Genomic DNA, 27,412 nt, shown 5'->3' on the forward strand with positions numbered 1-27,412 from the left:
CCTCCAGTTAGGTTGGAAGGTAGAAATCAGAACACTAACAGTCATTGACACCCCGAACCAAACGGCCAAGAAAAATGAACTGCACATCATGAAGAAATGGGACTTATCATCCGTTATTAGCTTGATAGAATCTTTGGGCCTGCAGATCACGCAGCGCCTGGGATCCAGATTGTGAACGTTGTGATGCTTGAGGAGGTTTACGAGGGGGCCTAGAGGGACCTGGTTGAGAATTGGAAACCTGGGCATCAAGTTGAGACAGAGGAATGTCCAATTGAAGATCCTGGAGATGTTGCTTTAGGCCTGATGGGGAGGTGGCATGGAACTGACGACCCTGGTGGGAGAAAGAAAGCTTAAAGTGGAACCCCCATCTGTACTTGATCTGATTGGATTGTAGAACTTGGAGATAAGGCTTGAGACCTCGTCGCCTGGCAATGGTGACCGGCGAGAGGTCTGCAAATATTTGAAGGTGGTTGCCTTGAAAAGAGATATCCCTTTGTTCTCGAGCAGCTTGTAATAGCTTCTCCTTGGTTCTATAGTAGTGGAATTTGATAATAACGTCCCTTGGGGGACCTTCGGAAGGCTTAGGGGGCCAATGACTGGTGTATGCAGTCAAACTCTAGCCTTTCCACCGGGATCTCAGGGGCCAGTTCTTGGAAAAAAGCGGTGGCTGTTCCTTGCAGGTCCGTGATCATTTCAGGAAGTCCGCGGATACGAAGGTTATCCCTGCGGGCCCTGTTTTCCGTGTCCTCTAATTTATCTCTGAGAACGTCCAGTTCTGCAGACATTTTGTCCACCTCCTCTTCATGACCTTCCAACACGGTGGTAGCCAGGTCCATGTAGTGTTCTAATTGATAGGCCACCGTACCAATCTCTTTAAGGCCTCGAACCAAGTCCGAGGAAAGCCCACGGGAGGCGGCCGTTATCTCATCTCTTACAATGCTACGGAATTTGGCTAGCATAGCATCAGGATCAGCAGGATGGGGACTTATGCGCTCCTTGGGGAACAGATGAAGGCTTTCAGCAGGGGATCCTTGTCCCAAATCAGAAAGTTGTGTATCATCATCAGGTTCTGGAGGCTCGGGCGCCATTTTAGATCTTCCTTTGCCTGGGGCCGGGGATTTGTTGCAGCTCTGCCTGTTTTTTAGCTTATTTTTTGTAGAGCGGTACATTACCGCTTGCGGCTCCAGGTATTCCTCTGACCTTTGTGGTAAAGTAATCTCCCCCTCGTGACATCTATGTCAGATTAGGCCGGGTAGTTGCTTCCGACGGCGCGGAGCGGAGGAATCAAATATCCATTTCCTTCGCTCACGCGTATGCCCCCCTCTCGGACAGTGTCTTACATAGCAAAAGAAAGGGCTCCTTTAAATTTGATGAAAATTGTTGTTTAGTAGCTCTGTGAGCCTATGTAGTGCTTGTAAGGGGGTGATTAATTATGGCAAATGATGTTTAAAGATTCGTGAAAAAAGTGGGCAGCCAAGTCACAGTAAAAGAAAGATAATTTGAGAGTCCCTGGAGTACCAAGATGGCCGCCTCCCTCCAGGAGTAGGCCGAAGCCGCAGACTTTCCTAAGGAGCGGCTGCCGGATGTGTAAAGACCGCTCTGTTGAGGCCCAAAACCCCCAGACAGAGACAGATTCCAGTATTCAGAGGGACAGGTACCCTTAGGATTGAGGGGCGGTGGTACTCACTGCGGTCCGGGGGGAGGCCTGTAGATCTATTGCTGAGGCCGGAGGCCTCCAGGAAGCATCCGGCCGCGGAGCGGAGCAAATTCTCACTCCGTTTTTCGGCTGTTATTGTTGCCACTACCCTCCGGAGGTGGGGTATCCTACAGCGGAGGTCCGGGTACCCTCTCCCTAGGTGGATTGCTGCCGTAAGAAGTGAAGGGACGCCAGACTGATCCTAGGCCCCAAGATGGCGGGGGCCGCCGCGCTGTTGATTCCGCTGGCGCCGATCCCGACCCAGGTGTGCAGAAACTAACCCTCTGTAGCAGGCTGGGGAGTGTCCAAGCACCTTAGGATGCAAACCGGGGACTTCCCAGGGCAAGGATGGGCTGCGGATGGCGGTGGATTAGCCTTAGGTCTGGAGAGCTAAAAGCTCTAATGAATTTACTTTTATTAATTTTTTTTAATGATACCAGGATCGTGGCTGTAGCTGTAGCCATGATCCTTATATCGCTACTTTTCGTCCAGGACTTATATGCACATATGATGGGCAGTAAGCGTCTAAACCAAAATTATTAAATGTACCCAATATAGTATAGTGGTCTAGGTATAAAAACATTGCTATACAAATCTGACAAACATTCACACCCCAACAAAACATGGTGTATTTTGTGAAATATAATCATCACCTATGATTGTGCCACCTAGTGGTCATAATGCGATTATTTTCTTTTTTCACATACCTCGATCAAGAAAAGCATTAGGGCCACTAGATGAAGCTTACTATCATAGGTAATTAATATTACACAAAATATGGCATGTTTTTGTTGGGAAACACAAGCACCGAGCGCAGGAGAGTTAGAATTATAAACATTTTAAAGGAAAATAAAAAAACAACATTATAGGCCTCATGTACACTGCTGCTGGTAAACGGACATTTAGGAGCAGTTGGGCATTTTTTTCAACTGCTCCTGAACTCTCCTCTATGTTATCTCATCAGTATATGTACACAGAGTCGTTTATAGTCGTTTCTAGGCAGTTGAGTTTAGAGGCTTTTTTTGGAAAGCAAAAAAATGGGTCCAGAAGCTGAGTTTAGAGGCATTTCAAGCGCCAAACGCGGTAAATCATGTTTAGCCACATTTCATTTACAGGCGTTTTTCATTTTTGGCTATTTTGAAAAAAAAAATGCGTGTGTGTATGTATATATATATATAAAAAAAAAAAAAAATATATATATATATATATATATATTTTTTTTTTAAACGCTTCTACACGCAAACCCGGCAAAGCGCGGCATGTAAACGTGGCGAAATGGATGTTTTTAAACGTGGGTTGCTATTTAAAATCGTTCAGGAGAGGTTGCAAAAACATCCCGTGTACATGAAGCCCACAGAAGAGTGCAACACAGTAGCTCTGCAGGGCAGCTCAACAATAGCAGCAAGGCATAGTAGAAGCAGTGAGCATCCATAGTTTGAAGCTGGCTTGTTGTGACAGGTAAAGCTGGCACTGGCGCACTGAAGTCAAGCTATTACACACCATGCTTGAGAAAGGAGAAGATTGCTGGAAATGCATTGCCTAATCTTATATTGCTTCCAGCAGTGCTCCTGCAGCTCCCGTGTGTGTGTTAGCAGCCTTTCTCAACTGGGGTGCTGTCGGAGATCAGCACGTGCTGTTGACCAAGCTCATGCTCCTCCACCAAACATCGGTACATCGGGAGCTTAGTCAGCAAAGTTATGTGCAGAGGAATAGGGAAGGTGTCTTCCTGAGTACCCTGCCTCCCCCTACAAGGTAGTACCTGGCATTGAAGGCTGGTACTGTATTGCAGATTTTAAAAAGACTGAGTGTAAATGTATGTGTGTGTTAATATGCATGTGTGTATGTATGTATGTACTTACAATACTTTTATTCTTGACCCCCTAATTATGTATGATCAGTACTGTACGATTAGAAAGAGCTTGGTTAGCGGCAAGTACTGCTGATACTTCTGATCCCCTCCATTGACAAGTCCTAAACCCATACCCAATTTTAACATTGGGAAATGAGGAAGTATAAACGTATACAGCACCTGCATTCTAAAAAAAATTCCATAAATTGCAATTGAAACCCACGATCTGCACTCCAACGAGCGGATGTGACGTCAACGTAAGTGATTCTTGCTTAATGCATTACACTCCACCCAGGAAGTATCTTCAGACAGCTTCTGAAAGGGTTGGGTTGGAGCGCAGAATCAGATTGTGGGTTTGAATTGCAAAGCGGCGTTTTTACATGTTAACACATGCTAACAGGAGATTATTGGAAGTGGAAAATTGGCTTTTAAAATGTTTTCATACCAATAAAAACTGTATCACGCTATGGGTCTCTCCTGGTTCTCTTTTCCTATACATATGTGAGGAGCCTATACATATAGTTTTTCCCTGGTTGTTGGAGTCCCTGAGGAGGAAAAGATACAGCCATTCACTGGAGGATAAATATCAATACAGGTGCAATATATACTTCAATTTGGTGAGTGCAGCCACATCAGGAGGGGAGCACTGAACGGCACTTATTGACAGCAGTTGTCACTGAAGCACATTAAGCATTTTAACTACTTCAGGCCCGGAAGGATTTACCCACTTCCTGACACAGGCCATTTGTTTGCGATACGGCACTGTGTTACTTTAACTGACAATTGCGCGGTCGTGCGATGCTGTACCCAAACAAAATTGATGTCCTTTTTTTCCCACAAATACAGCTTTCTTTTGGTAGTATTTGATCACCTCTGTGGTTTTTATTTTTTGCTCTATAAACAAAAAAACAGCGTAAATTTTGAAAAAAACCAAACTTTACATTCTGCTATAAAATATTTCCAAAAAAATGTAAAAAAACAAATGTATTCATCAGTTTAGGCTGATATGTATTCTACTACATATTTTTAGTAAAAAAATCGCAATAAGCGTATATTGATTGGTTTGCGCAAAAGTTATCGTGTCTACAAAATAGGGGATAGATTTATGGCATTTTTTTTTTTAAACTAGTTATGGCGGCGACGTGTGATTTTTAGCGGTACTGTGACATTGCGGTGGACAGATCGGACACCTAACTGACATTTTTTACACTTTTTTGGGAAGCAGTGACATTATTACAGTAATCAGTGCTAAAAATATGCATTGTTATTGTACTAATGACACTGGCAGGGAAGGGGTTAACGGGGCAAATGGTTAAATGTGTTCCCTGTTTGTGTTTTCTAACTGTATGGGGGACTGTGTGACAGGGGAAACACTCAGATCCGTCTTCCTGCATAGCAGAAAGACAGGATCTGTGTGATCTCCCCTGTCAGAACAGAGATTTGCCTTATTTACACAGTAGGGAACAATCGCAGGTGGCTGGCGGACAGAACGCCGGACCCACTGATTGGCTCCCCCACTGGCCACGCGCACCCACAAAAGCGAGTTCCTGCACCGACGTACAGCTACAGCAGTTTTCGGGATCGAGCCACCTTTCCCCAGTATAATGAGGGCGGCTGGTTGGCAAGCGGTTAAAGGATTATTCACGGACAATATTTATAGATATTTGCACCAAATGAGAATTTAATTTTTTATATTCTTTATACAGTAAATGATTTTGTGCACTTTATTTTTTGTAATTCCTTTATTAAACCAACAGTTGTACTATACAATTAAAGGTATAAATCAAACAAGCCACAATAACATACACATACTAGTGACATATATGAATATCCGTCGCAGCTTCAAAGGCAGCTGAACAGATTTGAGGCATTTTCAATGTAACAAGTCTAACGCATATAAAAATAATCTTAACTGGGAGGGCATAACGATAAGCATTTCCATATGTCCAGTCCTTTGTTGAAAGCCCTAGCACAGTAATGCAACCCTGTGAAATAAAAAAGGAGGAAATACCTGGATCAGTAGAAAACCCCGAGCAGTCAGCATAATTCGAGAAAGGGACAAAGTCTGTGATATTTCATTGGCTACATAACAGCGAGGAAACCAAAGCAAGGGGGTCCCCAAGCTGAATGTGATCACATTAAAGGGGGGAGAGCAATAGGAGGGAAAGCCATGCGAGGAAGAGAGAGGAAAACAGAGAAAGGGAGGCAGATATAAGGGGGTGTAATTTGAAAGACAGAATCTAGGGACTTAGAGAGCAGAAAGAAACAGAGGCAAATTCTCTCACCCCGAGCCTTGCAATAACCAAAAAAAAAAATTTGCTGTGTTGTGAGTCCTCTTGCAGATACGCGTCAGTGAAAACAAAATGTTGCCATGGTCTCCATGTGTCACGAAAGGACTCCTCCCGATTGTGGAAGGTGGCTGTAAGGTCCTCCATGTCCCTGAGCTCATTAATTTTAGAGAACCTGAGAGATCTCGAGGGCGCGTTCACAGACATCACATTTAGGAGCTGGATGGTGAGAGAGGCCTTATATTTTTTAATGGGCCGTTACATGAGGTGCAACAAGCTGCGGGATTGTCAGCTAGATCAACATTGGTCAGATGCTTGATAGTGCAAGCCACCTCTTGCCAGAATGGTTTATTTTTGGGCAGTCCCAAACAATATGTAACATAGTACAGGGCCAAGTAGTGAGTCGCTAGCAGGTGTCAGGTACTTGCGGGAAAATACGGTGTAGGATCGTGGGTACCCTATACCATCTTATAGCTGGTTTCTTGCACCTTCGTGGCTATGGAGGATTTATGCGCAAAATGAAGGATTTTTTCCCTTTGCGAGTCGATGAATTGCATCTCAAGGTCGGACTCCCAGCGAGAGAGGAATGTAGGGGAGAATTCAGGCGCTTGGTCGAGTCAAAGCAGCATTTATGATAGAGAGGTTGTGACTAACTGGTTCCCCCTTATGACACGGACATTCCAGCTCGTGAGCTGGCGAGAGATACCTGGAGCACGGTAGCATTGACGGTAGAAAAAGTCGAAGCTGGAGACCACTCTAGAAGTCTAAGGGAGGGTCGGCTGCAGAGGCCAGCATGGCAGGGGAGAGTTTGCCATTCGACCCCAAGAAATCCCAAAGATGAGATGAGCTGCCTGACTTCAACCGGAGAAATTGGGGGTTCCGAAGACCAGGCTCAAACTCCAGATTGCCTAGGATAGGGATCATACAGGAGGGCAGAGGAAAGATCGAGGCGCTACAGAATGCTGCCCTAAACACTTGTAGGGTGCTTCCCAACGTGGGGTGATCACTGAGTGATCTTGGGAGTGGCATGGTGATACACGGCCAACTTTTGGCCGTACCGCCTGAATCCTCCAGTTCCATAGCCACCCAATGCTTAGCCTCAGCATGGCAGTACCAGTTGACCAGCCTTGTGAGATGAGTCGCCCTGTAGTAGGCCCTCACATCAGGTAGTCCCATTCCACCCCTATTTTTAGGAAGATGGAGAAGCTGGAGCTGAATGCGCCATTTCCAATGGGACCAAACAAACTCACGAAATAGAGGGGTTATGCAGAAGGATAGGCAGCACCTGCATTAAATTCAGGATCCAAGGTAGTAAAGTCATCTTCAGGGCACTACAGCGACCGAACCATGTCAGGGTGAGCGTGTGCCAGTGCAAAAGATCAGCCTTCACCCGGGAAAGCAGTGGATCAAAATTAGCTGGATAAAGGGCAATCGGGTCTGAAGTAATGTTAACTCCCAAATAGCGGATAGCATCGGCACCCATCGGAAAGGGAAGGAGGGACGGAGACTATCAGCCGTGGCCTGATCTAGCAAGATGGGAAGAGCAGAGGACAGGCTGATTTGAAAATTGGACAGTGTGCCATATGTCTGTAACAAATGGAATAGCTTTGGCAGAGACACCAGTGGGTCAGCCAAGAAGATCAGATCGTCTGCAAAAGTGGCCACCTTATGCACCCCAGAGGCCTTCTGGTAAGCCCAGTATTCCAGGATCTGACCTTACCGTTCACAGGAAGGGCTCTAAGGAGAGGCTAAAGATTAAAGGCGATAAGAGGCAGCCCTGATGTGTTCCATTTGTGATCGTAAAAAAATCTGAGCGAGTTTCATTGACCTTGACCGCAGCTGAAGGGCGCGAATAGAGAGAGGAAATCCAGCTCATCATTGAAGACCCTAACCCAGTGATAGCGAACCTTTGCACCCCAGATGTTTTGGAACTACATTTCCCATGATGCTCACCTACACTGCAGAGTGCATGAGCATTATGGGAAATGTAGTTCCAAAACATCTGGGGTGCCAAGGTTCACCATCACTGCCCTAACCCAATATGCTCCAATGTGGCATGCATGAACCACCCACTCTCACCCTGTCAAAAACCTTCTCTGCACCTGTAGACAGCAAGAGAAGGGGGTGACAGGCAGTCCTGGCAGCATGAATCAGGTCCACAACCCGGATGGTGTTGTTTCAGGGTTCCCTGAAAGGTACAAATCCCGCTTGGTCTCAGTGAATTAAGTGCGGAATGTGGAGAAGCAGTCTGTTAGCCAAAAATCTTGTAAATAGCTTGAGGTCAGTGTTCAATAGGGCTATGGGACGAAAGCTTCCACATTGTGAGAGATCATTCCCCTCCTTAGGGATCAAGGAGATGTAAGCTCTCAATGTATCTATAGGCATGGATTGTCCCTCTGTAAGGGAATTGAGCGCAAAGACTAGGTGTGGGGACAGAGCCTCAAAAATGCTTTATAATAAGCCAAAAAGCCCTGGAATCTGCCAGGGCCACCCCTAGCTCCTCCCCTGTAATAGGTTCCTCCAATTCCTCCCGCACCTCGGAGGAAAGAGATGGCATGCCCGAAGATGCTATGTAGGACTGAATTGCCAATAGTGCAGTCATGGGAGGACCTGTCACAGAAGAGTTACTGAGGTTGTAAAGTCCCTGATAAAAGTTGTGGAATTCTGCTGCCATGGTAAACCTCTGCCCTGTAGAGGCCATGATGGAAGGAATAGAAGTTCTGGTTCGGGGCCCACGTAGAGCTCAGGCCAATAATATACCTGGTTTGTTAGAATATTCATACATAGTGGGACGGGCCCATGCTAATTTCTGCTTTGGTTTATGAAAAAGAAGAGACCGAAGTTCCTCCCTGAGCCTAATGAGGTCCTGGTAGGTGGACTGCGCAAGGCTCGCTTTGTGAGAGCATTGTAAACTGTGCAGCTTTGACATAAGCTCATCTATCCGAAGGGCACATTTCCGCTTAATTCGGGACCCAATTCTAATCAGGACCCCTCGGACAACTGACTTATGCGCCTCCCAGAGTATCAAAGGGTTGTCAACCAAGTCCCGATTAAGGGAGAAGTATTCCGTCAAGGCAGCCTGCAGCTCAGCCCTCATATCTTCAGACTGTAGCAGTGCTTCATTCAGTCGCCAGGATGGGGGGCTCGGTGTAACTGGGCCCACTTGGAGTGTCAAGTGAAACGGAGCATGGTCAGAGAATGAGATGCCATCAATACAGGCGGACTCAACTCTAGGCAAATCTTTGTGTGTGACCATGAGATAATCAAGGCATGAATAAGTATGATGGACCAATGAAAAATTGGAGTAATCCCGCTCTTGTGGATACAGTAATCCACAGGGGTCAACTAGATGCAGAAGTTGCAAGTCTGCTTTTAAGCGCTTCAGACAAGAGTATGAAAGATTAGAGGAACCACGTGACACATCTAGCAAAGGGTCCATAGCAAAATTGAGATCTCCTCCAAAGACCAAGGATCCCTTCTGAAAATGCCAGAAACACTGGAATAAGGTCTCGCAGAAACTGGGGTTTGTGACGAATGCGGGTGTCAGATCCCTGCACTCCTCACTAACTCGTGACGAAGGACCGGTCAACCTCACACCACGCTTTCACTTACATAACAATGCCACTCTTAGCTGCGTCCAGCACAAAGATTTTCCAGCTTGCGAGACCACAATCTAACTGCCACCACTCCCTCTGTAAAAGACTGAGCAGGGGGAGACTCGTAATTTTAGCAATACGAAGTATGATTTTAGAATAAGCGTCTGTAACACACACTGCTACCTCAGACGGGTCTTCTGAGAGGCCTTATTCTAAAATAGTAGCTCTCTTCAAGAGGCAGGTTCATTTATAGCTTGCATTAAGAGTAAGGATGAGCCTAATGTTTAAGTTGAACATCGGGTGTTCGCCGAACAGAGAACAATATGCGGTGTTAGTGGCAAATTCGGAACAACGTTAAAGTCTATGGGACACTGACATGAAAAATCAAAAGTGCTCATTTTAAAGGCTTATATGCAAGTTATTGTCATAAAAAGTGTTTTTTTAAAAACAGACGTTTTTTTGGGAGCAGTGATTTTTTTTAATGCTTAAAGTGCAACAATAAAAATGAAATATTCCTTTAAATATCATGCCTGGGGGGTGTCTATAGTATGCCTGTAAAGTGGCGCATTTTTCCCGTGTTTACACCAGTACCACGACAAAATGACATTTTGTCTAAATTTTTCTAAAGGAAAAATTGTCATTTAAAACTGATCGCGGCTGTAATAAATTGTTGGGTCTCGGCAATATAGATAAAACTCATTGAAAAAAAGAGCATGGGTTCCATTACCAGGCCCTTTGTGTCTGGTATGAATATTAAGGGGAACCCCAAACCAAATTTTTTTTTAAAAATTGCGTGGGGGTCCCCCTAAAATCCATACCAGGCCCTTCAGGTCTGATATGGAAATTAAGGGGAACCCTGTGCCAAATTTAAAAAATGGCATAGGGGCCCCCCCAAAATCCATACCAGACCCTTATCCGAGCACGCAACCTGGCAGGCCGCAGGAAAAGAGGGGGGGACGAGAGAGCACCCCCCCTGAACCGTACCAGGCCACATGCCCTCAACATGGGGAGGGTGCTTTGGGGTCTGACCCCAAAGCACCTTGTCCTCATGTTGATGGGGACAAGGGCCTCATCCCCACAACCTTTGCCCGGTGGTTGTAGAGGTATGTGGGCAGGGGGCTTATCGGAATCTGGAAGCCCCCTTTACCAAGGGGACCTCCAGATCCCTGCCTCCCCCCTATGTTAAATGGTAATGGGGTACATTGTACCCCTACCATTTCAAGTGGTAATGGGGTACATTGTACCCCTACCATTTCACAAAAAAGTGTCAAAAATGGTAAAAAAAGACAAGAAACAGCTTGGGACAAGTCCTTTATTAAAAAATAAAAATGTCCCGTGATGTAAATTCACGCCGCCCGACGGACCATGGGAGGCTCCCGCCGACTGACTCTTCTTCTTTGTGAGAGTTCTTATATAGCTGAGGGCGAGGACGAATGGTGATGTAAACGGGTGACCCCGGCCCCCTCTGACACCACGGGGGCTTCCCCGTGGTGTCAGAGAGGGGCGGGGTCACCCTTTTACGTCACTGAACCCCAAAAAACTGTGATAATGTCTTCATGTGCTCACTATCCTTAACCAGTTCCCGACCATGTCACGCAGATATACTGCCGCACAATGGCTCTCCTGGGAAAAATCCTATGGGGATACGTGCTACCCTTTTTGGGCCACCAGAGACCGCGCGCCGCTGTGTGGCGGGGGACACGATGCACATGGCCGGCGGGTGCGATTGCGTGCACGAGTGCCAGCATGGGAATTTGAGTGTGCAAACACACAAATCCCTGTGCTGTCAGAGGAGAGGAGCCATATCGTTTGTTCCTACTAAGTAGGAAAAACAATATGTCTTCTCTCCTAGTCAATCCTATCCCCATACAGTTAGAACACACTGGGGGGACACACAATTAACCCCTTGATCGCCCCCTAGTGTTAACCCCTTCCCTGCCAGTGACATTTACACAGTAATCAGTGCATTTTTATAGCACTGATTGCTGTATAAATGCCAATGGTCCCAAAAAAATGTCAAAAGTCTCCGATCTGTCTATCGCAATGTCGCAGTACCGCTAAAAAATGCAGATCACCGCCATTACTAGTAAAGAAAAAAAAAATAATAATAAAAATGCCATAAATCTTTCCCATATTTTGCAGATGCTAAAACTTTTGCGCAAACCAATCAATATACGCTTATTGTGAATAAGCATACATACATTCTACATACAAAATATGTAGAAGACTATATATTGGCCTAAACTGATGAAGAAATGTTTTTTTTTTTTTTTTTTTTTTAAATTGTCGCTTTTTTTTTTTGTTTATAGCACAAAAAATAAAAACCGCAGAGGTGATCAAATACCACCAAAAGAAAGCTCTATTTGTGGGGAAAAAAGGTTACAAATTTCATTTGGGTACAGCGTCGAACGACAGTGCAATTGTCAGTTAAAGCGACGCAGTGCCAAATTGTAAAAAGTGCTTTGGTCGGAAAGGGGGTAAAATCTTCTGGGGGTGAAGTGGTTAAAGAAAATACAGGTTTTTTTTGGCACGATTAGTCATATTTTCAGTATAAATGCCAAAATTTCACAATTTCTGCCAGGGTATGCAAACTTTTGAGCACAATTGTATTTAGGTTAAATGTGTCATGTGACCCAAATATCTCATGCGATATCCTTTTGTGAATTTACCCCATATCACTAATGTTTGGATCAGGGTGGTGCTGTGGACATAACCTATCTTGATTTCAGCAAATCAACTGACACAGTTCCACATAATATTCTAATAAAAAGTTGTACAAGCTAGGACTTAAAGGGGTTGTAAAGGTAAAAGTTTTTTCACCTTAATGCATTCTATGCATTAAGGTGAAATAAACATCCGACAATACCGGCCCCCCCAGCCCCCCGTTTTACTTACCTGACCCCTCGAAAGTCCCGCGCTCGCCTCCGACATCCTCTTCGCCATTCAACCTGGCCGTTGATTGGTTACAGTGGATGGATTGAAAGAAGCGCAGCCATTGGGTCGCACTGCTGTCAATCACATCCAATGACGCAGCGCGCTGGGGGGGGCCGAGCGACACAGTGAGCGGATATGGCTGCCGGCTGTATCACAGGAGCTCGCCCGCAAGCAATCAACACCATGCGAGGGAGCTCGCATGAAGGTGTTGAGTCCTTGCGGGGGGGGGGGGGGGGGGGGGGAGCTGAGACAGCCGCCGAGGGAGCCCCAGAAGACCAGGTTCAGGGCCACTCTGTGCAAAATGAGCTGCACAGTGGAGGTAAGTATAACATGTTTGTTCTTTTAAAAAAATCATCTTTAGTGATCCTTTAACCCTTGGGTGGTTCAGTGGATATGCAGTTGGTTAAAGTGTGGTTGTAAATGGGGTTCATTCAGAGCAGAGAGCAGTCACTAGCGGTTGACCACAAGGCTCTGTACTATGTCCTGTTTTATCTAATCTATATGTAAGTGATATAACTAAAGAGTCGGTAGATAAGATATGTCTTTTTGCTGACGACACAAAGGTGTCATCAGTTTATATCCTTGGAGGCGTCTATAACATGGAACATGAATTGGCATTGCTGGAAGATTGGTCAAAGCAGTGGAAACTGCAGTTCAATGTTTCTAAATGCAAAATAATGCACCTAGGGAAAATAAATCACTTGAGAGCATACAACATTGGGGGTACAGTGCTGGCCAGCACTACAGAGTAAAAAGATTTTGGGGTACAAATTTCAGATAATTGCAAAATGAGCAAGCAGTGTGGTCAGGCAGTGGGAAAAGCAAATAGAATTCAAGGATGCATCACAAGAGGGATTACCAGCAGAAGGAAGAAGGTCCTGATTCCCCTATCTAGATCTTTAGTGAGACCTCATTTAGAACACTGAGTCCAGTTCTGGAGACCTCACTTACAGACATGATTAAAACCTGTAAAGCATTTCTCATAGTTGCCAACATTGCAAAAAAAATTTGTGGGACACTTTTTTGGCTGTAGGCGGAGCTGTATAATAATTAGGGGCGGGGCATGCGTTGTAGTGTGGCATAGCAAAAAAAAAGAAAACTGCGCGCCGTGGTGAAAAATGGGTCTGGTTTACGTGAAACAGTGGGCGTGGCTTAAATAGGTGTGGCTCAAAGGGGGTGTGGTTAGAGTCGGAGATGAATGAGGGATGGAGAAGGGAAAGGGGGAGAGAGGAATGAAGGGACAGCAGGCCCAGATCCTACACAACAATAGAAATATGTGTATTCTAGAAAGTTTAACAATCAGCAGATAAAGATACTCCAAAAGTGCATTATTTCTATTATTACATTGTAATATAAAATGAAATCATTTAACTCACCATAATGCTAAATCAGTGGGATCCCTGAGCGTGTCACTAGCCACGTCGCCTGCCACCAGCAGAATCCTTCTTTGCATCAAGTGCCCCCAGCAGAGTCCGTCCTTGCATCAGGTGCCCCCAGCAGAGTCAGTCCTTACACCAGTGTTCCCAGCCTCAGTCCTTACATTAGTGTCCCAGGCAGAGCCCCCCCTGTACATAGTTACCCTCTCCCCCTAGTTAGCCCCCTGTACAGTTACCCCCCCATACATAGTTAACATACATAGTTAACCCCCCCTCCTGTACATTAAAGTTAAATTGCTGGACAAGAAGAGCAGAAGGAACATGGCATGAGCGGCCGGCGCCATGTGTTCAGTGGAGAGGGGAGGAGCCGATCCGTGCAGCTAACCCCGGCTTCAGTATTGTGAGAGGAGAAGCCATGCAGCCATTCATTGGCTGCATGGATCGAGCCCCCTTCCTCTCTCCACTGAACACAAGGGGGAACGATCTAGCGGCAGCCATTTTGCTGAAGCCAGATGCTCCAAAAATGGGCAAACATTCCCGATTTCCCTGGGCAAAATCCCGAATTGGGACAGCCTCCGATCGGGACGAGGGTCCCAAAATCGGGATTGACCCGGGAAAATCTTGACTGTTGGCAACTATGCATTTCTGTTCTCCTTCCTGCTTATTTTCCCATGTTAGTGAGGCCTGGAATGGAAAGGAAAGTAGTGCAGGGTCGGGCATGACAGTGTGCAAGGGGAGACAACAAAGGGTTAACAAATTGTGAAACAAGAAAGTGTAACAGGAAGGGGTTGGAATGGTTTGAGAAAGACTGTGGGTGTGCAGCATTATTTAAGGAGGAGGCGGGGACTTCCGGCCAGCAGAGGAAGAGACAGAGAGGAGGAAGCAGTTTATACACGCTGCTGTCCTCAGACATTACGGCCAACATTGACACCATCCTAGCACGATTGCAGGCAGCTGCTGCGACTCGGGGACCGGAATGGCTGCATAGCCAGGTGTCTTCCCTTATCGATGACCAGGCATTGGGATCATCGGTAAGAGGTGAGGTGTCCCCACGCGCTCGGAGGTCTAGTTCTCCAGAGCGTTTCTCGCCTGGGCGTAGCATGAACTTCTTTCTTCATTTGCAGACTTTTTGGATGTTAAAACAGTTCTTTATATGTATTTAAGAAAGTCCATTTCGCCAAGGCAGAACAGCTTGCAATTTTTATTTTGTTTCTCCCAATCTATGAGTTGGCTTATTTCCTTCTGTAATTCATGCCTTCTCCCCATTTTGAAAAAAATAAATTAAAAAAATAAGCTTTTACTTTTTGCTATAACAAACATCCCCAAAAAACTAAATGTTTGCCTCAGTTTAGGCCGATATGTATTCTTCTACATATTTTTGTTAAAAAAAAAAAAAAAAAAAAAAAATCACAGTAAGTGTATATTGATGGGTTTGCACAAAAGTTATAGTGTCTACAAAATAGGGGATAGATTTATGGCATTTTTATTTTTTTTACTAGTAATGGTGGAGATCTGCGATTTTTAGCGGGACTGCGACATTGCGGCAGACAGATCAGATACATGGCTTGTTATCAGTTCAAAAAAGTTAACACTCTCAGGTTTGGCTGGGAGTAGAAGATCCAATTATCAGGAATTTCTCATATCAGTGGAGAAGGCTGACAACTTAATTCACCATGGTTTCATTTAGTTGGGAAAGAACTTTGGAGAAGTTCAATACTGGGAAATTCCATTAGACAGCAACTGTTTAGTGGCGTTAAAAGGATTGTTTGTTTAGTGGCATATAGACTGATTTTACTGTTGTGTGTTTAGTAACACTTTAATCACTTAAGGACTGCCCACTGCATACCTGTACGTCGGTTCCTGCATGCGAGACTGTGGGCGCATGCACGCCGCCAGAGGAACGCGTCTGCTGCACAGCGGGGAAGCTGATGCACGGGTCCGGCGCCCACGATGTCCGCCGCGATCGCAGGTCAGAGGCGCAGAACAGGGATCTGCCAATGTAAACAGATTCCCATTCTATCAGGGGAGTACCGAGTGACCGTCTGCTCCTAGCGATTAGGAACAGCGATCTCTCTGTACTCCGTCAGTCCGCACCCCCCAGTTAGAAACACCTACCTAGGACACACTTAACCCCTTCCCTGCCATTTATACAGAGATCCGTATATATTTTTAGTGCTGATCACTGTAATAAAGTTACTGGTCCCAAAAAAGTGTCTGATCTGTTTGCCGCAATGTCGGAGTCCCGCTAAAAATCGCTGATCATCACCATTACTAGTAAAAAAAATAATAATAAAAATGCCATAAATATATCCCTTTTTGTGGACACTAACTTTTGCACAAACCACTCAATATACGCTTACTGGGATTTTTTTTTTTTTTTACCAAAAATATAGAGAATACATACATATCGGCCTAAACTGATGAATAAATTAGTTTTTTTACTTTATTAGATATGTATTATAGCAAAAATTAAAAAAATAGTTTCCAATATTGTCAGTTTATTTGTTTATAGCGCAAAAAAATAAATCGTAGAGGTGATCAAATAACACCAAAAGAAAACCATTTGTGGGAAAAAGGACATTCATTTAATTTGGGTACAGCATCGCATGCCCGCGCAATTGTCTGCAGGGCCGTATTGCAAAAAATGGCCTGGTCATGAAGGGGGTAAATCCGGTCTTTAAGTGGTTATTCATTCACTTGGGGTGGCATCTTTATTGTTAATGTAGTGTTCCATATTTCAATAAGCCCCTGTCCACAGACCACGTTACCCACCACTCCACATTTGTGAGGAAGACTTGTCCTCTCAACATTGGAATAAGCTGCTTTGTCAATGCAGGTGTTTGGAAGCCGGCAGTGGGTTATGGGGGGGGAGGCTGACAGCGGGTAGGGTGTTAGCAAGGCGGCAGTGGGGTGCCAGGTGTGATGAGGATGAGAGGGGGTGGAGCATTAGCACGTTATCTGTGGGGTGCCAGGTGTGATGAACGAGGATGACAGGGGTTGAGGCGTTAGCAAGATATCAGTGGGGTGCCAGGTGTAATGAAAAGGAGGATGACAGGGGGTAGTGTGTTAGCAAGCTGGCAGTGGGGTGCCAGGTGGGATGAGGATGACGGTAGAGAGAAAAATAGGAAAGGTACAGAGAAGAGAAAAAAAAAAAAAAAACAGAAATTGGGAAATAAATGTATTTTTAAAAGTTTAGAAATATTACCTCAATATGCACATCTGCAGGCTGTAACTGATGCTGCAAAAACCATGTACAGTGGTGTTATCGCGTTTATGGGAATCACTGAAATCCACTACAGCCTGTGTCCTCATTCGGCTATGGGAGGCAGATCCTCCATCAAGCACAATGTGATATCCCACCCAGTGTGTTCTTTTTATTAGTTACTGGGCTGTCATTTAGGATCTGTATGCACACCCAAATGTGTGATGTCAATACCATCTGACCTGACTACTCAGCTCAAACAGGAAATATTCTCTCCATCAATAGAGACTGAGCATGTGCAGCAGGCCTACTCTGAGGATCTGTGCATTCAGGATCAAAGAGCCTTTATCACTCAAGTTCCACAGTGCGTATAAGAATGCTATTCTGCATATACAGAAAGAGGTTACTGTTGTGGGTTCAGTAACACTTTAAGGTAGAACATGGATGCGCTGTGCTTACTCTTGCCTTCACAAAACGCTCCTTGGCATTGCCCTGGAAGGCAGCTATCGCAGGTAGCTGGCAGTTCCAGCAATTGATTTCACTAGGACCAGGCAATTGTCACCATTCTTAAACACTGACAAATAGCCACTATCCCAGTACCACTTTAAAACACACTAGGGACTAAAGTGGTTAAAAAGTATCAGGATGTGCTGAACATTCTATCCTGCAGAATTCTATTCTTTTTTTTTCCACAAGAAACAGAATTCTATTCTCAAGACTGCAATCCACACATTGTACACACTGAATGTTCTAGTCTCTGCACTGTTTTGCACTGTACCCAATACCACATCATACTGTTCTGCTCTTTTTTTAAATTCACACAGTTTCAAAGTGCCTGCAGTGTATATTATTTACTCCAACCATTTTAATTTGCATAATGTCCTGTGTGTATTGTATATGCCACACTTTTACATTATTATGCATGAATGTGTTATGCTCTGTACACTCCCCTGTATTCACTCTTGCATACTATAAACACTCTTCCACCATCTGCTGTGCCCCCTTTCATCCATAATAGTTCTAATATGTACTCAAACATAAAAGAGAAAATGGAAGGCACGCACACCTAGTGCATTACCAGTGACAATTCAATGAATAAGAAAATTGCAAAAAAGTGGGTACTCACAAGACACAAGTCTCAATTAAGCCATAAAAAACACAGTATATGGACATCTGCAAGACCATATCTTGGGGGTAAAGCTGATGCATTTCTGGGGCGCACCCCCCTCCTCAAAGCTAAACTAATCAGGACCACCATAAGCAAGTGCTCGCCTATGGTTGTCCTGATTAGTTTAGCTCAGAGGAAGGGGGTGCACCCCCAGAATGTGTCAACTTTATCCCGAGATATGGTCTTTCACATGTCCACATACTGTGTGAGTTTTTTATGGCTCAACTGAGTTGTGTCTTGTGAGTACCCACTTTTTATGGAATTTTGTATTCATTAAATTGTCAATGGTAATGCACTGGGTGTGCGCGCCTTCCATTTTCTCTTTTAGTTTCCATTGGATCACCCCATCGGAGGAAGGCAGCATCCACCCAGTCTTGGGATACCTTTTTTCCTGTTGCTCTGTATTTCAGAAGACCCCTTAGAGCTGGAAGTGACTTCTTTCCATGTCCTCACAAATGCATTTTTTCTAGTACTTACTAAGGCAATGCTAAAAGCAGTGGAACAGAAATATATCTGACAATTAAAATTAAATCAATTCCCATTTGGTTATTGCCCCATTACGGCCAGTTCACAGAGGAAATCGCATAGAAACGTGCAGTGCATTCCTGAGTGATTCACATGCAGTTCTGTACAGTGCAATTTCAGACCATTCATACTGAATGGGTGAAATCACACAAAAAGTAGCACATGCACTACTTTTTGAAACTCAATGAGATCATATTGCATGGTACTTCTGTACCATACAATCCGTTGTGGGTAAATGCTGTGCATTTGGGGTATCAACTTAATATTGACACCCACTGGAGATTGCATCTGCACGTTTTTTGAATGTGGTACGGGAAATGCGCGTGGAACACGGATTTCCCCGCACCTTGTTCTGATGCGAACCGGTCCTTACAATTTTTTCTATATGTAAACTTTCACTTTGAAAGGAGAACAAAAGCCACTTGCAACTCATAAAGTTTATTAAGGGAGAAAGGAAAATTAAAAAACCATCTGCAAAGAAAGGAGCGCTTGACCAACATCAGTTCACTACTGCACAATACCACATTGTTACATTTTTAAGATTGGGGGGTGGGGAGTATTTTTCATAAAGATGGGCTGAAAGGGAGGTTGGGAATAACAAAAAAAAAAAAAAAACAAAAAAAAAAAAAACAAAACAAACAGTGAGAATAAAAGGTTAGAGAAAAAAAAAATAAATAAAAAAAAAGGGAAAGTTTAAAATGAAAACAAAAACAAAATATGTTGGGAAGGGAAGGCTTTGGTATTTGATATTACCCAATATTTACCTGCTGAAAATAGGACAGAAATAAAGTAAAACCAAAACATAATGGGGGGTAAGTAGAAGAGAAGAAAAAGAAAAAAAAAAAAAAAAAAAAAAAAAAAGAAGAAAAAAGGAATGGGCCAAATTAATACAACTATAAGCACATCTTCTCACAGGCTATAAGGATCCAGGAGTGGGAAGTGATTCCATGAAGATACAGGAGGGTTTTCAGCGTAGCATGAACTTCTTTCTTCATTTGCAGACTTTTTGGATGTTAAAACAGTTCTTTATATGTATTTAAGAAAGTCCATTTCGCCAAGGCAGAACAGCTTGCAATTCTTATTTTGTTTCTCCCAATCTATGAGTTGGCTTTTTTCCTTCTGTAATTCATGCCTTCTCCCCAGAGCCACAATAGTTTTGGTGCAGCAGGTGGACAAAGGCTTTGTGCAAGTGAGGTAAAGAGAGAAAAGAAACTGAAACATAGTTAGTGTCTATTTACAACATCAAATTTATCAAACATTCAAAATACAAAAACGTAAAAAAAAAAAAAAAAAAAAAAAAAGAAAAAAAAAGAAAACAAAATCCTTTCTTCACTTAAGAAACCCTTAAATACAAAATGTACATACGGCTTTGTAAAGAGCTAAATAGTATCTCTTATGTACAGAACACTAATTTTAACTGAAGTGTAAAAAGCTAGAGTTCCAGCTTAAATCTCTCAACCTCTGAGACAAGTGCTCTTCCTGACCAGGTTAAACCATTCTGTGGACCTTGTCATCCACAAGTGGGCTGGCTATTAGATCAGAGGGTCTTCTACAGGTATGGACTAATAGTTGCCTTGCCATATTAACCAAGATCCGTCTTCTATCCAGCACCCACAACATGTTCATATCGCATTGTAGAAACAAAGCAGTTAACACTTCTGTTCTGGAAGCTGTCTTTAATGGCTGAACCCAATCAAATCAATGGTAATTCCATGTTGAGAGTGCAAAAGCACAGCACACTGAACAAAGAAAATTACCAAGGTCTGAAATGGCTCTCAGGTAAGTCAGAGAAGCTCAGGTTCAGAACGGAATACCAAGTCATGGACCCTCTGATCAGAAGTAGATCCAATACAAGCATAGTTTCACATACACACATAGTGTGAGCTTAAATCATGTGTTGTTAAACACATTTAAGTTGATTTGCAATTAAAAACTGGCTCAGAAATTTGGCAAGACCGTTAAGCTTTGCTTGCAATCAATCTTGCTGGTGTCGTTCCCTGCATACACAAGAGACAGAGAAGCCAGGAAACTATGGCACTCCTCCTCACTCTCGAAGGCCAACTGTGACTGAATGTAGGAAATTGGGAGCACCGGCCGAAAACTAAATTGAAAGAAAAAAGCAGCAAAAGGAAAAGGAGCAAAAAGAAAAAACACAAGTTAGAACAACAATGAAAATATGCATTACCCACCTGAAATAAAAGGTTATAATTTCATAATACACAAGCAGAAATACATACATACCTTTGTAACTTCACTAACTGCAGGGCGCAAAACACTTTAAAGTACAGCAGCAAATATGTCAAATGGTACACAAATTTACTGCAATGGCACAAAAAAGTACCGTAATCTGCCAACAAGATTTTAATACAGTGTTAAGTCAACACTGTTTAATAAAATGACAGTTATACATTGAAACTATGCACAAAATCAAAAACATGATGCAGTTTGGCATTTACACAGAAGTCTTCGTTTTATCTAAGGCCCCTTAATTTATAGTTTTATTCAGGGCTTTTTTTCCTCAAACAATAGGTGCTGGAACTTAACCACAGCACCACAAAACCCCTCCCCCTACACACACCCTCCAAATAACATCAAAAAGTGGGTGTGTTCAGTCAAATTTTACGAAAACAGTAGGAGGGTCTAAAGGGGGCATTAAATACCAGGATTGCATTACATACAGAGTGCAGAGCTGTCATTATAAACACAGGAACCAGACTTCTGATGTTTACAAGTGATAGTGGTGAGCAGGCACCAAAGGGTCTGAGCAAGAGATGGTGGAACTGAGTTCCACCAAGTTCCCCCTGAAAAAAGCCCTGGGTTTTATTACCTTTTTATCATGCCAGTAAATCTAGTTTTCTACTTACGGTAACAGGCCAGGCTAAAAGTTTGAGTAAAAGTGGAGGTTACAGGTTTGTGATAACATTACAGCTGTGGGGGCACTTGTATGGTCACTGCTAATTCAGACTGTTTAAAGTCAAACCTTATAAAAACACAATTTAATGCAGCTCTAATCAACAATACATCCATCAATGTAAATTTTTAAATGCAAGGAGTTCAAGTACAGGCGGTCCCCAGGTTACAAAACAAGATAGGGTCTGTAGGTTGGTTCTTAAGCTGAATTTGTATGCAACTCAGATATTTGTAACTGCAGGACCGCCAGTACCTGAATTTAACCTAGTTACACCCCTCTTGTAGTTCCTGTACATCTGGACTAAAGTGTAAGAGGAAGAAGCAGAAGAAGGAGCCAATCAGTTCATGTCCTGACAAGAAGCATGCCGACAGGAGGAGCAAGCAGAGCAACCTCTCCGTTCACCATCTATCACAGGTTGTAGAACAACCTAGGCCCAGAGGAATTGGGTTGAATGAGGCTGGCTATCAGAGCACAGGATAGTGTCATGTTTAGATACACATAAATTACGATCTGAATGCAGATAATTGTATGTCAATGTGCATGAACCCTTAAATCCCAGCAACACCTTTGAGGAGTCTGTCCTTGAAGGTTTATAAGGTTCATTCAAAATCTACATGCTAAGCCAAGTCAAGCTAAGACCACATTGCCCGCAGGGTAACACTGCTGTGTGGTTGCATAGTAAGACAAATAGCACTGTCACCCTATTATGAGTGGAAAAATTGTGGATTTACTGGCAGAATAAAACAGGCACAGAAAAATTAAACTGGGATCTTGGAAAAACAAAAATGGCTATGGTAATGCTAATGATAGACTGCATTATGTAATTTTTATTATGCCTAGAGTTGACCAATGGTGAAAGACCAGTGTTACAGTCACCAGAAAAGCATGACAAATCTGAGACAATATATGGGCATGTTGCATAATATAGCACAAACAAAATCCATGTGCATGATAGGGACAATGTTATTTTGCTGCAGAGCAGTGTCTGAATATAATTTTAAAAATGCAAAAATTAGTGAGAAATTGATATGTTGCTTTTTGAATTCGTACACAACTTTAAGCCATAAAAGGGAGAAGGTTTATAGTCTTTAAAAAAAAAAAAAAAACCCACAACATTATGAACATTATGAGAGAAACATGGAGGTGGTGGTCATTCCCTTGTTCTAAAAAAAAAAAAAAAAAAAAAAAAGGGCTAGCTGCCTGGCTGATCTGTTGACCTCTTGCTTTAATACTCACTGAAAGGATTCTGGATTTTCCAATCTGCACAATTATGTCTAGTTATTGATTTAGAAAGCATTAAAAAGAAAATCAGCATGCCAGCCAGGTAAAAAAAAAACTATTCAGGAAAGCAAAGGAGTGCTCCTTTAACAAAATGACCCACTGAAAAACAGGTATACCATTAGGCCCCTTTCACACAGGCTATTCGATCAGGTCCGCCTGTCAGTTTTTCAGGCAGACCTGATCGGACTATGCATGCATCCCTATGGAGCGGTGGCATGTCAGCGGTGACATGTCCGCCAACACCCGCTGCTATCAGGATTCTTTACGTCAAATCCAGATGGATGGTGATCCTATTGCACCACCCGTCTAGCGCATCGGATGAAAAACTGCAGGCAGTCCGTTTTCATCCGATTGCCCTACAGAGGAGAGCGGGACTCTGTAGTGAGCGGAGATGGACCTGTCATCCTCCTGCTCAGCGGGGATCAGCGGAGCGATTAAAATCAATGGGCAGCGCCGCTGTATCGGTGCTTTGCGGGCGCTTTTAACTTTTTTGCCCACTAGTGGGGGTTAAAGCACCCCACCCCCCGCTAGCTGCCGAAAAGCACAGCTAATAGCTTTACCACCGACGCCCCCGCACCTCAGTGTGAAAGTGCCCTAACAGATTACTAACACGGGGGAAAACCCAATCCTTTTGTACAGAAGTTCCCTGCAAAACAAAGCTCATAGCCTTGAGTGACCCAATATACAAACAGATTTACAATTAAAAGATTCTAAAAGTGCAACAAGGATATATGTATATTATTTGGCACATCAATAATAAGAATGTATGTTAAGTCAACCTACTTCATACTTACCTTCAACACTGCAAAGGTTTAATGCAAAAGCCTACATGTTTGCAAACAGAGCAATCCTATATCCTTCTACAATCAGCCTCAAGTATAAAAACATTCTACACCACAGCTAAAGAGACCAAACAATTAAGTGGAATTCTGCTATGTAACCGACGCCCATATATGTCAGACATCTTACAGAGTTGCAATTAAAGATTTATATGACTGTTCCCCCCGGCTGAAAATATTAATGGGCTAGTACTCATTTCCCTTTCTAAGGGGACGCAATATCACTTCCCTCACAAACTACTCATTTATTTGGCCACACTGTCATTTACAGCTATGAAAACTACTAACTGGGGGACCAATGACAAATACAGCATGTTCCTATAACAACTCTGGTGCAGGCTTTTCAATAAATACTGCTATGGTTTCAGGTTTATCTTTTAGACAAGTTAACCCAGCGCTTTGCATCTATCTTACTGATAAAACTAAGTCTGGGGATTTTTTTTTTTTTAAATAGGGCATCTCTCCTATGTACCTAATAGCAGTGGACAAGTTTTAAAAAAAAAAAAAAAAAATCACCCCATATTTTTTTTAAACTCCCTAAGGGGGCAAGTGCATATAGCACTTGGTTTTGTTCACATCAGGTCCTTTAATTTCTAAGCAGAGTGGTCAGACAGGTCAAATTCCGCATTATCCCTCCCCCCCCCCCCTCCGCAAACATGCATCTGACAACATAGCTAGAAGGGACAGTGAATTGAGAGTGACCACTCTGGTATCTGGCAGGAGCCACTCCAAAGGCCAGTGCTGCCATTCACAAAAGATCACACAGGCTGCAGTGATATGTGATATTTCAGTTATATGAATGAGCGACCACTGCTGTCAGGCTGTGTTATACATGGCAACGGTCAGACATTGCTGATCGCTTATTCATAAATGCGAAAACTCATATTTTTGCAGCGCTTTGATCCATCAACCAGGTTCTGTATGTGAACAAGAAGCTTTGGAGTGATCTGTCACGTTTATGAACGATCAATGCTCTTTGTTCATTCTTAAGAGTAAAAGAGCTTTCGGAGCTCCTGCTCTATGTATTGCATTTGCAGGTGTTTATACACAAACAGGACAGAGCCAAAGCTCCAAGAGATCTTTTATTATCATGAACAAGCAGCACTGATCGTCGATTCGTAAGGCTACATTCACATGGGTGATTCAGCCTACTGCTAATAGCAGCAGCAGGAATCTACTGATTCCTGCCGCTGTTTTTTGCTACCTGTGAACGGCTAGCTGCTACCGCTGAGCCTGTACACTTTAATGACGGGTCAGCTGTGGCCGCAGCTATCCATGGCTGTTCGAACAGCCAGCGATTACCTGCCGTGATCGCTGTAGATAAATTGTTGGGGCACTATGCTGGTTGTACCTCCCCCATAGAACGCTCATAATATGGGGTTTAAAAGGGGTGGGGCTATAGCCAGCATATAGCAGTGCTTTTAGGGGACAACAGTGCACTTGGTGGTCCTATGCACATTGCACTTGGTCCCCTGGGGAGTTGTAAAAAAAAAAAAAAGAAAGAAGAGGGATAGTTCTTTAAACAAAGGAGGGGAAAAAATCTGAAGTGAGATTTGATTAAGCAATATGCTAACCAAAACATACGTTTTAATCATGGTCTTAATGGCTTCCTTCCTCTCCCTTTCTGCAAACTTGTCGATTAGATACCCAGACATACGTGGCGCTGCTTTATAAAGTCTGAAAAACCGATGATAGTTTGACAAAGCCCAAGCATTCCTAAGAGACAAAGCATGAGCGACACAAGGGTCCTCTTTCATCTCTTTGGTCAGGTGCGCCATCTCTGTAGTTAAATCTGTAGATAGATGAAAAATGGAGATAAGACTGCAAACTGGCACAAAGGGGTGTACTATTATAGGTTTTATACCTAGTCATTTCCTTACCGCTAGAGTTTTTAGTGAAAATATAATACAATATGCGATAGGCAGTAAATTCTCCAATGTTCCCAGCAAGATTTTCAGCATACAAAGACTTTAGCTGTGCTTGACACTGGTTGAATTCCTCATGATCTCCCTAAAAAAAAAAAAAAAAATTTAAGTGAAACAATTGTAAAAAGTTTAAAACATCCTACTTGTATTACATAGTTCGTTCTCCCTGAACAGCAAAAAAAACAAAATACACATTGCAATCTAAAAGTGAATCTAATATAAAAAGGTATAGCCCCCCTTTTTTTTTTTTAAGGAGGAATTTTGGACGTACCTGTAATTTAGTTTGGGGTACAGGACACAGAAATCGTTTGATAGACCATGGTTTACATGCCGCTGCATTTAGGGGATTGAAAAAAGTGCGTCCAAATTAAAAAGCTGCGGAACACCGTTAAAATCTATGGGACATTAACATGAAAAAGCAAAAGTGCTCATTCTAAAGGCTTATATGCAAGTTATTGCCATAAAAAATGTTTGGGGACCCGGGTCCTACCTCAGGGGACATCAATGCAAAAAAAAGTTTTAAAAACCTGACGTTTTTTCGGGAGCAGTGATTTTAATAATGCTTAAAGTGAAACATCAAAAATGAAATATTCCTTTACATATCGTGCCTGGGGGGTGTATATAGTATGCGTGTAGAATGGCGCAGTTTTCCCGTATTTAGAACAGTACCACAGCAAATTGACATTTCTAAAAAGGAAAAAAAAAAAAAAAGTCATTTAAAACTGCTCGTGGCTGTAATGAATTGTCGGGTCTCGGCAATATAGATAAAACTCATTGAAAAAAAAAAAAAAAAAAACAGCATGGGTCCTCCCCCAGTCCATTACTAGGCCCTTTGGGTCTGATATGAATATTAAGAGGAACCCCGCCCCCCCATTGATGTCACGTGGCATTCGAGTGGGGGGCGGGGTCACCCGTTTAAGTCACCGGGTGGCCCTGCCCTCAGCTATATAACAACTGTCGAGAAGAAGAGTCACTCGGCGGGAGCCTCCCATAGAGGCGGAGGGGGGTATGTCAATTGACGGCCAGGAGGCGCAGCTCTCGTTGTCCGCCGGGCACCTGCGATTGCCCGGTAACCGAGCAGGACCTGGATCTGTGTGTCTAAACACACAGATCCAGGTCCTGTCAGAGGAGATGAGACCAATGGTGTGTTCTCAGTACAGAGGAACACCGATTGGTCTCCTCCCCTTGTGAACCCCCTCCCCCTACAGTTAGAATCACTCCCTAGGAACATAATTAACCCCTCAATCCCCCCCTAGTGTTCACCCTTTTCCTGCCAGTCACATTTATACAATAATCAATGCATTTTTATAGCACGGATCGCTGTATAAATGTGAATGGTCCCAAAAATGTGTCAACTGTCCGATGCAATATCGCAGTCACGATAAAATCGCAGATCGCCGCCATTACTAGTAATAAAAAAAAAATAAATAAAAATGCTATAAATCTATCCCCTATTTTGTAAAAGGTATAACTTTTGCGCAAACCAATCAATATACGCTTATTGCGATTTTTTTTAATCAAAAATATATAGAAGAATTCGTATCGGCCTAAACCGAGGAAAAAAAATTGGATAGTATAGCAAAAAATGTTTTTTTTTTTTTTCAAACTTGTCACTCTTTTTTTGTTTATAGCGCAAAAAATAAAAACCGCAGAGGTGATCAAATACCACCAAAAGAAAGCTATTTGTGGGGGGGAAAAAAAATAACAATTTCATTTGGGTACAGTGTTGCATGACCGCGCAATTGTCAAAGTGTGATAGCGCTGAAAGCTGAAAAATGGCTTTGGCAGGAAGGGGGTGAAAATGCACTGTATTGAGGTGGTT

At 43.3% G+C, this 27,412-nt stretch overlaps 1 protein-coding gene across 3 annotated transcripts in view; it reads right to left on the reverse strand.

Annotated features, from left to right (window-relative positions):
- Positions 1 to 19,056: 19,056 nt before the first annotated feature.
- Positions 19,057 to 27,412, reverse strand: part of LENG8 (leukocyte receptor cluster member 8) — a 50,149-nt gene continuing 41,793 nt past the window's right edge. For all 3 annotated transcript variants that reach the window (XM_073602872.1, XM_073602870.1, XM_073602871.1), the window contains exons 14-16: positions 25,546 to 25,675; positions 25,250 to 25,457; positions 19,057 to 20,735 (exon numbers count right to left, since the gene is read on the reverse strand). In XM_073602872.1, the coding sequence (XP_073458973.1) occupies positions 20,573 to 20,735; positions 25,250 to 25,457; positions 25,546 to 25,675 (501 nt within the window). In that variant the 3' untranslated portion in view covers positions 19,057 to 20,572. The remainder of the gene's footprint in view (positions 20,736 to 25,249; positions 25,458 to 25,545; positions 25,676 to 27,412) is intronic.

The sequence above is a fragment of the Aquarana catesbeiana genome, linkage group LG10, assembly GCF_042186555.1.
Source record: "Aquarana catesbeiana isolate 2022-GZ linkage group LG10, ASM4218655v1, whole genome shotgun sequence".
Taxonomy (NCBI): domain Eukaryota; kingdom Metazoa; phylum Chordata; class Amphibia; order Anura; family Ranidae; genus Aquarana; species Aquarana catesbeiana.